The sequence below is a fragment of the Glycine soja genome, chromosome 9 (assembly GCF_004193775.1).
Source record: "Glycine soja cultivar W05 chromosome 9, ASM419377v2, whole genome shotgun sequence".
NCBI classification, from domain to species: Eukaryota; Viridiplantae; Streptophyta; class Magnoliopsida; order Fabales; family Fabaceae; genus Glycine; species Glycine soja.
Window position 1 is genome coordinate 4,209,358 of NC_041010.1, and position 13,465 is coordinate 4,222,822.

Here is a 13,465-nt window from a genome sequence, read left to right on the forward strand (position 1 = left end):
CGTCGCATAATGAACTTCTCTTACTTTCTTATGTTTATTCTCATGTCTTCCATTATGTTTATGTTTATTTTGACTGCACTAATTTGTTTATAAACCTCAAAGGGTGCGTTGTGAATGGCTAAGACCGTGTGTGGTTGCGACTGAAACTACGCACACAAGCAGTGAACCATTGTTCCTACACTATACTGAAAACTCTCAATTAGCTTGGTAACATATGTTTCACTGGAGGCTTGCCACGCGGAGGAATTCAGATATATATATCATGTGAGATTCCCTTAACTCAGTACCATGCACGATTCAACTTAGTTATCATGTAACCCCTTAGTTAACTCGGTAACCTAGCTAGGTCCATACCCAATTTAGTACCATGGTCTGGCTCAAATTTAAGCCTCTTCGCTTTATTAAGCTTGAGGTTAAAAGATTGTGTACCTTTTTAACTTGGTATCTGAGGTTCATATTTGACCTTGGTATGAGGTTCATACTTTAACTTTGAGAGTTGCTTAAGTAGTTTTAAGGTTGCGTTAATGTACTAAGTCAAAGCATGAAAACTTGCTTGGATACCACCCTCACATTTGCGTTCGTTGAAATAGCCATCGAGAATTAATCCCTTTTAAAGATGTAATTTTTCACTTTTGGGATTTCACATTACTTATCACGCATCTCCCCCTAAATTGGGAGGAACCAGTACACACACAATTGGATAAAAATCACCTCCATAGAGTGTGGAAGGGGTTGAGAACACACCGTGGGCAATATAACGAAGGCAACACAACCATAAAAAATACTTTTAACATCGTTTGTCTTAAAAATGATGTAAAAAAAAAAACACGATGACAAGTTATTTTTTTAAAAATCGATACTGAAATTAGTTTTTCAACATCTTTTTATTGTAAAAGGGTTGTTGAGCTAGATTATAAACCTTTTCATTTTCTTCCTGTCTTTTGAATTTCTTGTGGTTCGGTCCATTTTGGAGTGACATTGCTCGCTAGGCTTAGATTCTCGTGTGGCATCACGAGAAACAATTTGAATCTCCATATTCTTCCTGTCTTTTGAATTTCTTATGGTTAGCGTGTTGTAAATGAAGAATTTTGAGGTGTCATGGAATGTGACTATCTTTGGGGAGAACGATCACGGTTTTTTCCTATACATAAATTCCAATGATCTAGAGGAAATAGGATACGGCAATTTTTTTTAATCGATGTTAAAGGAGTTTTTCTTTTAGAAGTACCAGAAACCTAAAAAGAGATTGATGGGCTTCTGTCACACCCTAAATCAGTCCCGAAGGAAAAGAGTAAAAAAAATTAACAAAAAGAAAAAAAAACATAAACACAAAAAAAAGAAAAAGAAAAGAAACAAAAGAGAAAGAAAACGTGAAAAAAAACAAAAGAACAATATAAAGAAGAAGAAGAAGAAATATATTGTGTGATCTATTGGACTCTTAAAGAGAACCCATTAGGTCAAGAGACAACAATGTGCATACAAATTAAAAAAGGAAGGTCTTTGGAATTAAGGCACAAAGGAGCATAGATCTTGGGAAAAGAAAACGAATCAATCCGACGACGTCATTTGACAAGCTTTGTCATAGAAGAGAGAGTGATCATCAGTTAATCCATCATTTCCTCACTCTCTCATGCTTTCTTCTCACATTTCCTTTCTTCTTCCTCTACAATGTTTTCCTATTCTTTTGTTTCTTTTTTTACCAAATTTGAAAAATGTTTATATTCCAAAGAGAAAGGATAGACAAAATGTTTAGGACAAATACTAGATCTCTATGAAGAATTTGTGCGAAGATGGGACTCGAGCTTCTCGTTGCGGTTGTTAGTGAGTTGCATGATGCCATAGCTTGTGATGCCCGGAATGACGATGCATGCGGTGGCGAATGCAAGGAAAAAGGGTTTAGATTCCTGGGTCCTTCGCACGATCTGTTTTTATCCCATTACCATCTTTCTCTTTCCCTTGCCACCCTTCACCTTCGCTGTTATTTACACCCTGTATTTTAATACATGCATCCCATTTTATGTTTTGGGCCTAGCCCATTTTTGTACAAATTTGAAAAGAAATTTGAAATTACTATTTACACTGTCTTTTCTTACAAATGCACTTTTTATTTTGGGCCTAGCCCATTTTAGTAAAGTGTGAAATAAAATGAACACCACTATTTACATCCTTTTTCAACACATGCACTTTTTTCATTTTGGGCCCAACCCATTTTCTTTAAGTCCGAGATAAAATGAAACTAATGAATACACCCCTTCTCTATATATGCACCCCTGCCACTTAGGATGGTGGTTAGACCGGTATGTCAGCACTCCGTCAGTGTTGATTAAGTCAATGTCAACCTTTTGATTTTGAAAAAAAAATAAAAAATAGATAAATAAAAACAATTTTGCATATTAGTGAATGACTCTTTATTTTATTGTATTTTTTTATTGTCTTTATCGTTTATTCTTCAATGAGATTTTATTGTTATCATTGTCTAACTAATTAGTTTAATTAATAATGTATTGTAAATATCTCGTTATTCATCTTATTTCCCCCATGTTTTAATCCTGCATCCTTAATTATTAAGTGTACTTCGCACTACTAGTCTATCTCTTTCTATTCCCATTCTATGTATCTGATTTCATGACACTATGTCAATTATTTATTTATTTTTATAAATCCACATTAACATTCTTTAGTACACCTTTACATTATGTGCACTCCATGCTAGATCTCCGACTTGCTTGGTGGTGTTTCAATAATGTGAGTAAATTTTTGAACATCATGTTGAGTCTCCAACTTGCATGAGTTCACAAAGTTTACCACAAACCTAAATTTTTTTTTTGAAAAATATAAAATTCTCAAATAAATGATCACTCAATTCTCCTTTTTCATGTTCCTCGCATTTCATGTTGGATTTCCGACTTGCTTGGCAGTGTTTCAATAAAGTGTGAGTAAATTTTGTGAATGTCATGATGGGTCTCTGACTTGTTTGACTTCACAAAGTTTACCACAAAACCAAAATCTTTAAGTAATAATAATAATAATAATAATAATAATAATAATAATAATAATAATAATAATAATAATAATAATAAAATCAATCCAACACACAAGCTATTTTTCTACAAAGAACTACATAAGTTTGATTTTCTCATTATACTTGAAGATAATAAGAGCAAGGACAAACACCTTGTCAACCTAAAAAAGTAAAAAAAAAAAACATAAAATTTCTTCTTTTTTTCCAAAAAAATAAAAATAAAAATATTATTTTCTTTATTTTCTAAATAAACAAAAAAATACAACAAATATAATGCATGTCTTCAAGGGAAAATAAATAATTAAGAACTCATTTTATTTTTAGCACACTCAATTAAAGACTATCGTTTTCATGACCGACGTGTGAGGTGTTAACATCTTTCCGGTGTGTAAATGACTCTCAATTTTTTTTTCTCAAATCGTAGATCATTTATTATTTTATTTTTATTTTCTAGATGTTTTTCTTAAATAAATGGTTGTGATAATTCCCTGAATAAGTTTTCCATTTTTTTTTTGGAAACAATTTGTTTATCTAATTTTTTATTTCGGTGTCACGTCGCGACCGGACAACTTCAATGTTTTGATGCTTAGTTATCTTAAGTATCGATCTAGAGGTGACTTATGACCGGAACATATTCTTTTTCTTGTTTGTAATTTTTTGTCAGGAAATGAATTAAGCAACAGAAAAAGAAAAATATGTTACTTTCAGTACTGTTTCCTTAAAAAGTTGAAATAAAAAACCAAATTGTCGATGAAGTTATTTTAACTAAATATAAAAAAAAGAACTTCCTTTTGTTATAATTTTATATTTGTTAAAAAAATGTTTTGTGAAAAAAAAAAAGATTCGGGAAATATAATAATTATATATGACAGTGCGGCGGAGTTTGATTATTTGAAGATTCAAATTAAGGATAAGGATAAAATTAGAGTAATATAATTTAATTATACTAAATTATTAATTATATGGTTAAATTATTTTATTATATAGTCTTATTTAATATTTAATACTAAATTTTTTATAATATAATAATACTGTAAAAAATTCTTATATTAATATTTATAGAATTTTATATTATTCAATTTATTATATAATTATAATTTATTAATTAAATTAATCAAAATAATTTTATATAAAATTGTTGATGATATAGAAGTTTAGTGTAAGTGTAAGTTATAATTTGTTATCTCTTTATGCCAAATACCCAGGAAAAGTATGAATACTTTCGAATTTCAATGCGATAGCTGTTCTTCTACTCCTTATTATTATTTATTTATTTATCTTTTTGACTGCATGATAAAGAAAATTATTATTTATTTTTAACTTTTGAGACACCACGAGTCTTTGACTTTGAATTTGAACCATTCACGACGAAAGAATACCCACCAATGTGTTAGGGGTTTGGTTTATTTATTGATTTATTTTGAATATAAAGTTACTTAAATTCAACATGATAAATATTATATACAATTCAGTTGAATTCAATTTTTAAAGTAGGAATCAATAATCAAATTTAATACTAATAACTTATTGATTCGAATAATATTGAACTTTTTTTTAAGTAAAGTTTAAAATTTGAGTATTGTGAATAAAGAAAATATGATTAGGAGGGAGAACCCAATTTAAAATAATCAGGAAAATTTCAAAAAAATTAATCATCAGTAAAATCGGTAGATATTTCATACAAATAGCATAATTAAAAAAAAATCAAACTTAATTTATTACTTTTTATTTGTTTGAAAATTTAAAATAATTTAATTTGGTTTTGAAGAAATTTCTCCCCAACTTTACTGAATGTGTGAGGAGAAAATTATAAGATAAAATAATAACTATACTAAAACAATAATATGACAGTATCATAAAAATATTAAAAATATATAAGTTATGATAATTAAAATAACATAGAGAAATAAAATTTTAATAAGAATATATATAAAATTTAATAGTTATATTATGAATTTTAAATTATTATTCAACCATAAATCATCATTAATATTAATATGATGGGTTTTAATTTTAACGGCATATAAAAAAACATTTTTTTTGAACTATATAGTATCCACTTTGTGATTATTAGGCCTCATCAGAACTGTCTATTAATATTATCTGTCAAGACATGTTCTTGTATATATATAAAAACATAAGACCAGCTGATACTGTATAAGTATATTAATAGTCTAAGGGGGCTGCTAATAGTAGTACGACTGGACAAAAGTTGAGTAAATATTGACTGTTTGAGGCCACATGGTTGTCATTCATGAGTTTTTGTTAATTTAAAATTCCACCATACATTATGACAAAGTGTTATATAAAGGTCACTTCGCATGCTACATATTGCACCACTCAAATATCATAAACACTAATCACTAGTAATAGTGATTAATTTCCCAGTAAGTAATAACATCACATCACAGTATAGTCTTTGGTGCAACAATCAAGAACTCATCAGCATGGGAATGTTGTTGTTGTTGTTGTCTTACTCTCTCCTTTTCCTGGTTCTATTCCTTACACTGAAATCCCTTTTCCAAAGCAGAAAATTGAGAAACCTACCACCAGGTCCTCCTCCTCTTCCCATAATAGGTAACCTTAACCTCCTCGAACAACCTATTCACCGTTTCTTCCAACGCATGTCCAAAGAATATGGAAACATCGTTTCCCTTTGGTTCGGTTCACGTCTCGCCGTTGTCATTTCCTCACCAACTGCATACCAAGAATGCTTCACCAAACACGACGTTGCCTTGGCCAACCGGCTACCTTCTCTCTCGGGAAAATACATATTCTACAACAACACCACCGTAGGGTCCTGCTCCCACGGCCAGCACTGGCGGAACCTCCGCCGCATCACCGCCCTGGACGTCCTCTCCACGCAGCGAGTCCACTCTTTCTCCGGAATCCGAAGCGACGAGACGAAAAGGTTGGTACAGAGGTTGCTGGCCAAGAACTCCAACGAGGGTTTCGCGCGCGTGGAGATAAGCTCCATGTTCAATGACTTGACCTACAACAACATCATGAGGATGATATCAGGGAAGAGGTTTTACGGAGAGGAGAGTGAGTTGAAGAACGTTGAGAAAGCGAGGGAGTTCAGAGAGACAGTGACAGAGATGCTAGAACTCATGGGGGTGGCTAATAAGGGAGATCACTTGCCATTCCTAAGGTGGTTCGATTTTCAGAATGTGGAGAAGAGGTTGAAGAGTATTAGTAAAAGGTATGATACCATCTTGAATGAGATCATTGATGAGAACCGTAGCAAGAAGGACCGTGAGAATTCCATGATTGATCATCTCCTCAAACTGCAAGAGACTCAGCCTGAGTACTACACTGACCAAATTATCAAAGGCCTTGCTTTGGTAATTATTTTATTTCATTATCATGAAAATTATTTTGTTAATTTGCTAGTAATTTCTTGTGTTATATATCTGATCACCTAGTGAAAAATTAAGAGAGAAAGCATGGCAAGGTGTTTTATAACATGTCTATATAAGAGCTTGATTGTTTTTTAAAATAAAATTGTACTGAATCAAATACAGGTATAGCTAGAATAGAAGCAATATATTCTTGCGGTTTTAATTATTGTTCAGCAGATAGGGACCACATTCTTGGTGACAACATTCAGTTGTATTCTTGGAGTTCGTTGAAGTCAAAACTATTTTCTAATTGTTGCTTTTCATGACTGGTGTTGCAATCTGTTATATTATATTAATATGCATGTGGTTGTTTTATTTGACTTCATGCATGACTGTATTTGGGTTAGATTTTTCCTTATAGTCCCTTTAATATTTTCTTTTGCGGCTAATATTAATAAAAATGAAGTATGATAAAAATCCATGAGAAATTAATGATTTGAAAGTATAATAATTTCAATAATTTTGATTTTTCCAACCTTAATATTTTAAATTCATAATAATTGATTTAGTACTTTTATCACTTTCCTCCTCTTCCCAACTTATTTATTTTTCTTCCAAAAGAGAGTGGTTTTATTTCATTGTAATTTAATTTAAAATGACATGATATGCTCTACCAATGTATTTTTTAACACTTCATATGGGATTTTGGATTGCAGGCCATGCTTTTTGGCGGAACTGACTCGTCAACTGGAACTTTAGAGTGGTCATTATCTAATTTATTGAATTATCCAGAGGTGTTGAAGAAAGCAAAAGACGAATTGGACACACAAGTAGGGCAAGACCGCTTGTTAAATGAGTCAGACCTGCCAAAACTTCCTTATCTTAGAAAGATCATCCTTGAGACACTTAGGTTGTATCCCCCAGCTCCAATTCTAATACCTCATGTTTCTTCAGAAGATATTACTATTGAAGGATTCAATGTCCCACGAGACACAATTGTGATCATTAATGGTTGGGGCATGCAGAGAGATCCTCAGTTATGGAATGATGCTACATGCTTTAAACCTGAGAGGTTTGATGTGGAGGGAGAGGAGAAAAAGTTGGTAGCATTTGGGATGGGAAGAAGGGCTTGTCCAGGAGAACCCATGGCTATGCAAAGCGTCAGCTTTACTTTAGGATTGTTGATTCAATGTTTTGACTGGAAAAGAGTTAGTGAGGAAAAACTTGATATGACAGAGAATAATTGGATCACCTTATCAAGGTTGATTCCGTTGGAGGCCATGTGCAAAGCTCGCCCACTTGCCACTAAAATTTGAAGTTTGTAATATATAGTATTTTTATTTGGTAAACTTGGGTGATCGAGAATCTAATTACTTATAGTTACAGTGTGTAAGTGATTGTCTTATACGTGTTAAAATTAAAAAATATTTATTGTATGTCGGCAAGGCCAATTGTAGAATTGGGTGTGCATTAACATATATCAATATTGTATGCATCCATAATTTCTTGAATAAATTTCCTTACGTTTTATTCAATATGATGATTCATAGTACTTATGAAAAAGAGATTTTTCCTTTGCTTTCTCTCAGTATTGGTGTTGCTTGGATGAATTAAGAACCGATTATGATGTTAGCTATTAAAGAGTTGTCTAAGTTTGAACGAATAAGTCAAAGCCTCGCATATGGCAACAGATCATAGGATCGAAAAAAAATGAGTTTCTTGAGTTGCCTTTAAAGATGAGGATCTCCATTTCAAGAGCTTTTCCTGTATCAGTTTTAAAATTGCAATTTTTATGACTCGATTTCTTTTGTATCGAGTCAAGAGTTCCTTCATGAATTTGACATAGATAGACATTTGCTCCAATCTTATCTTTGCGGTTGTCATTTTTTTTTTCGCCTTAGATCACAAAGCCATCTTCAAAAGTGTTTTCCCTATTTCCAAACATTTAGCTAGAGGGACTAAATTAGCTCTTGCAGTCATTGTTTGATCAAGAGTTTATAGATATTTGAATTTACTGACAAAATTGTCATAAGGTTTGATTACTTTTCTTATTTTTCAAACACAACTAAACTGTTAATCTACACAACATTTAATTTCAAAAGAGAGCAATGGTTCTAGAACGGGGAATGCGAATTGGAATTCAATTAGTTGTGGTAAAAGCTATTTGGGTTGAGTTGCAGTGTTAGCCATAGTTGACATCAGTTTCGTTGGTCATAGTCCGAAACTATAACATTAGTTTAGCATTTGTTAAGTGGACGCTAAACATGGTGCCAATAGGTAGCATTTACCAAAAACATAGACACACTACTACTTAGCTTCTGGCTTTTAAGCATTGAATCAAAGGCAGATGTAAAGTGGATGCTAGTGTCTATTTAGTGTTTGTTTTTATGTGTTAGCACAAGCTTTTAGCCAATAACAGAAAATCATTTTAAAAACTTGTCTATAAATACTAAAAAATCTAGTATGAACAATGTGCATGTTGTACATATTTTCTTAGTAAATTAATATATTTTTTAGTTATACCTATAAAACTAAAACAAGGTTTAAAGAAACAATTAATATTCCAAAACAGCAAGTGTGTATTTTTGTTCTACAATTTTGAATGTGTAAACCCTAGACAATAATGTAACAAATAAAAACCCATTGTGAAAAATATAAAGATAAACTTTAAATCTGAATAATAACTCTCTTTAATTAATTATCCTTTTTTCTAAATTAGAATTAAATAGACTATGTTTCATTGAGAATTGGACGTTTAATTAAATTAAGAATTGATACTTTTGTTGTTTTTGCTCTCATGTTATCAGAGAAAAAGAATACAAAAAATATAATATATTTACTGGTAATCTTAGATTTTTAGTTTTTAAGAAAAAACATAAAAAGAGAAAACTAACAAATTAAGCCTATAAAAAAAATAACAAATTAAAATTTTTAATCCACTAACTAATATTTTTTGGGAAAGATCTTCCAACTTATATAAGTTGACTTAATAATTAAGAAATGATGAAGAGAGAAGGAACGAGAGAAAAATTACGAATTCAAATTTTTAGTAAAATTAATAAATTACCGTTATTGATAAAAAAAACATAAAAAATGTTAAAATAAATCAAATTCATTGCAAAAACATATATCCAACATGGTCCAGTTTAAAATATCACTATATATGACTATGAACATCATCTACCAAGACTGAACCCTCTAGAGAGTCAATGATAACTGATAAGACTAATTAAATAACATCTAGAATGATGCCCTATCTTCCCTTTGAATATTGGTATACGATTTCCCTTTTGACCAATGGGATACCTTGTCCAAAGACCAAGAGTTTCGGGTTCAGCTTTCTGAGTAAAAAAGCGGCAACATGTTCATGTACTATACTTGATGCATTGAACATTATGGCCTTCTGCACGTACCCCAACCACCGCAGCCATATTTGTAAACATTTAACAACAATCACTTTCATAGAGAGAGAGTACATTCTGGGCTTCTTTGGTAAATATTTTAATTAAATAAATATTTATTACATAGGTCTTTATGTACGTACTACTATAAGTTATTTTTCTAACTGAATAAGCATTTTCATATATACATATATACAAATACTAATGTTATAAAATAAGTTCAAATAAATTGTAAATGAAGATTTTAAAACATAACTTTAGTACTTGATTTTAAATTTTTGTAATGGAATTAATCAAAAGAAAATAATTTTTTTTCTATTTTTACTCATTCCTCAAAAAGTTTAAATAAAAAAATAAAGCATGTTATTTGTGTAATTATGGTTGAAATTATTTTAACTGAAAATAAATAATAAAAAACGACTTCCTTTTGTAGTTAATTTATATTTCATAAAGTGAATTTTTGGATACCAAAACACAAGAGAAATATGAAAATTAATAACATCTAAAATTTTATAACTGTATATTTGAATTTAAATTTATTTGATAGACAAATATGTTATATTTATTGTGGTCTGTGGATAGTTTTGACTGATAATAAGCGATGAATTTGAATGGGATTCCCTTCCCAACTCTCCGATCCGAAGATAGTTTTGACTGATAAGCGATGAACTTGAACGGGATTCCCATCTCTGAATCGTACGTAGAACTAGAAATAATAATGGTGGCCCTTTCAGGATTATAGTCAATTTTTTTTCACTAAATAAAGTATAATTTAATTGTTTACGTAACGTAGAACAGCTCGGTGGCGTTTGATTATTTGAACATCAAAACATCAAAATTGACTCGAGATCTAAGTTAAGAAAAGTAAGATTTTGTTGAGGTATATATAAAAGAAATATCAATATATATAAAAATAATATGCTATTCAGTTTGCTTAATTTCTTGAATTTTCAGCCCTTATTTAATTTGCTTTTCATTTTTATTTATCGACATCAAAATTTAATACGGTTTCATCGTAATAATTGAAAACAAACCACATTAAAAAAAAGAGAGTATAAAAGTGCATGATAATTGATAATAAAAAAGGGCTGCTATTCTGCTAGACAAAAGTTGAGTAAAATAATCTAAATCTATACGAATATTATAAAAAAGGGCTGCTAAACATTAGAATGAGAAGTGGACAAAATTCAAGTCAAATATTGTACTAAAAAAACACTGCGGGTTTGACGGCACGTTATGCCTCAAGTATTATATAAAGCTCGTTCGCATGCAACATATTGCAATCCTCATAACTGCACTATCACACACATAGTTCTCTTATCTGGTGCAAGTGCAACAATCAAGTACTCATCAGCATGGGAATGTTGTTGTTGTTGTTGTCTTATTCTCTCCTTTTCCTGGTTCTATTCCTTACACTGAAATCCCTTTTCCAAAGCAGAAAATTGAGAAACCTACCACCAGGTCCTCCTCCTCTTCCCATAATAGGTAACCTTAACCTCCTCGAACAACCTATTCACCGTTTCTTCCAACGCATGTCCAAAGAATATGGAAACATCGTTTCCCTTTGGTTCGGTTCACGTCTCGCCGTTGTCATTTCCTCACCAACTGCATACCAAGAATGCTTCACCAAACACGACGTTGCCTTGGCCAACCGGCTACCTTCTCTCTCGGGAAAATACATATTCTACAACAACACCACCGTAGGGTCCTGCTCCCACGGCCAGCACTGGCGGAACCTCCGCCGAATCACCGCCCTGGACGTCCTCTCCACGCAGCGAGTCCACTCTTTCTCCGGAATCCGAAGCGACGAGACGAAAAGGTTGGTACAGAGGTTGCTGGCCAAGAACTCCAAGGAGGGTTTTGCTCGCGTGGAGATAAGCTCCATGTTCAATGACTTGACCTACAACAACATCATGAGGATGATATCAGGGAAGAGGTTTTACGGAGAGGAGAGTGAGTTGAAGAACGTTGAGAAAGCGAGGGAGTTCAGAGAGACAGTGACAGAGATGCTAGAACTCATGGGGGTGGCTAATAAGGGAGATCACTTACCTTTCCTAAGATGGTTCGATTTTCAGAATGTGGAGAAGCGTTTGAAGAGTATTAGTAAAAGGTATGATACCATCTTGAATGAGATCATTGATGAGAACCGTAGCAAGAAGGACCGCGAGAATTCCATGATTGATCATCTTCTCAAACTGCAAGAGACTCAGCCTGAGTACTACACTGACCAAATCATCAAAGGCCTTGCTTTGGTAATGATTTTAAATCCATCTTATGCATCTTTCCTTTTCTCATCACATGATTCATTAGTTTTGTCACTTTCTTCTTTTTTTAAAACAAATTTTAAAATCATATGTTACAGCGGGATTAGATTTTGTTGTTTTTGTAAAATTGCATGCTATGCTCTCCACAATATGCATGCTTTTCTCACTTCATATGGTGGATTTTGGATTGCAGGCCATGCTTTTTGGCGGAACTGACTCATCAACGGGAACCTTAGAGTGGTCGCTATCTAATTTATTGAATCACCCAGAGGTGTTGAAGAAAGCAAAAGAAGAATTGGACACTCAAGTAGGACAAGACCGCTTGTTAAATGAGTCAGACCTTCCAAAACTTCCTTATCTTAGAAAGATCATTCTTGAGACACTTAGGTTGTATCCTCCAGCTCCAATTCTAATACCTCATGTGTCTTCAGAAGATATCACTATTGAAGGATTCAATGTCCCACGAGACACAATTGTGATCATTAATGGTTGGGGCATGCAGAGAGATCCTCATTTGTGGAATGATGCCACATGCTTTAAACCTGAGAGGTTTGATGTGGAAGGAGAGGAGAAAAAGTTGGTAGCATTTGGAATGGGAAGAAGGGCTTGCCCAGGAGAACCCATGGCTATGCAAAGTGTCAGCTTTACTTTGGGATTATTGATTCAATGTTTTGACTGGAAACGAGTAAGTGAGGAAAAGCTTGATATGACAGAGAATAATTGGATTACCTTGTCAAGGTTAATTCCATTGGAAGCCATGTGCAAGGCTCGTCCACTCGCCACTAAAATTGGAGTTTAATTATTAATAGTTTTTTTATTTGGTAAAGTTGGGTCAACATCTAATACTTATAATTTCAGTGTGCATGTGGTGGTTATACATGTTAAACATAATAGTATTTGTTTGTATGTTTACAAGGCCAGTTGTAGAATTGGTGTGCATTAGGATATATTAATATTGTATGCATCCCCAACTTCTCAAATAAATTTTTTACTTTTTAATCATTATGATTCACAACATATACTTATGATAAATGATATTTTTTCTTTGCTCTCTTAATTATCATTATTGTTTTGCTTGGATGAATAAAACAAAACCATCATGTATATTAAGAATACCAACATGATTTTTGTGATTATTCGAGCAAAGTGTGGATAATTATGAATCTATTATGATGCTATAAAAGTGTTGTCTAAGTTTGAACGAATAAATCCATGCTTCGCCCTTGACAAGAAATAGAAATGTTATAAAAGTGTTGGGTTTGTCTTCCAAAAAAGAAGAGCTCCTTGAGTTGTTAATGTGTAAAGGCAGTGTTGCATAAGGACAAATGTACTATATGCAATAGTAATAATGGATTAAAAATTTAGATATTAAACCCAACAAACCAATTGTTCTCAAATAATTTGAGTTTTAACCAATTTGAGAAAGAGTTATGTTCT

At 32.3% G+C, this 13,465-nt stretch overlaps 2 protein-coding genes across 3 annotated transcripts; both read left to right on the plus strand.

Moving 5' to 3' along the window:
• Nucleotides 1-5,366: 5,366 nt before the first annotated feature.
• LOC114425469 (isoflavone 2'-hydroxylase-like) lies at nt 5,367-7,898 on the plus strand. Its single transcript, XM_028392400.1, has 2 exons — nt 5,367-6,366; nt 7,080-7,898. The coding sequence occupies exons 1-2, from the start codon at nt 5,470-5,472 to the stop codon at nt 7,677-7,679; spliced, it is 1,497 nt and encodes a 498-aa protein (XP_028248201.1). The 5' UTR covers nt 5,367-5,469; the 3' UTR covers nt 7,680-7,898.
• On the plus strand, nt 5,403-13,031 carry LOC114425468 (isoflavone 2'-hydroxylase-like). Of its 2 annotated transcripts, XM_028392399.1 has the most exons (3): nt 5,403-5,444; nt 11,095-12,016; nt 12,222-12,827. In XM_028392399.1, exons 2-3 carry the CDS (start codon nt 11,120-11,122, stop codon nt 12,825-12,827), a joined length of 1,503 nt encoding a protein of 500 aa, XP_028248200.1. In that variant the 5' UTR covers nt 5,403-5,444; nt 11,095-11,119. The 2 variants fall into 2 exon arrangements, with proteins under 2 accessions (XP_028248200.1, XP_028248198.1); XM_028392397.1 differs by lacking the exon at nt 5,403-5,444 and having other exon boundaries at nt 11,056-12,016; nt 12,222-13,031.
• Nucleotides 13,032-13,465: the final 434 nt, after the last annotated feature.

Bases quoted from the DNA above. Each gene is read 5' to 3' on its own strand.
- LOC114425469 (XM_028392400.1), top strand. From the start codon at position 5,470: ATGGGAATGTTGTTGTTGTTGTTGTCTTACTCTCTCCTTTTCCTGGTT. The intron at 6,367-7,079 runs GTAATTATTTTA...TTTGGATTGCAG, and splicing joins TTATCAAAGGCCTTGCTTTG to GCCATGCTTTTTGGCGGAAC.
- LOC114425468 (XM_028392399.1), top strand. From the start codon at position 11,120: ATGGGAATGTTGTTGTTGTTGTTGTCTTATTCTCTCCTTTTCCTGGTT. The intron at 12,017-12,221 runs GTAATGATTTTA...TTTGGATTGCAG, and splicing joins TCATCAAAGGCCTTGCTTTG to GCCATGCTTTTTGGCGGAAC.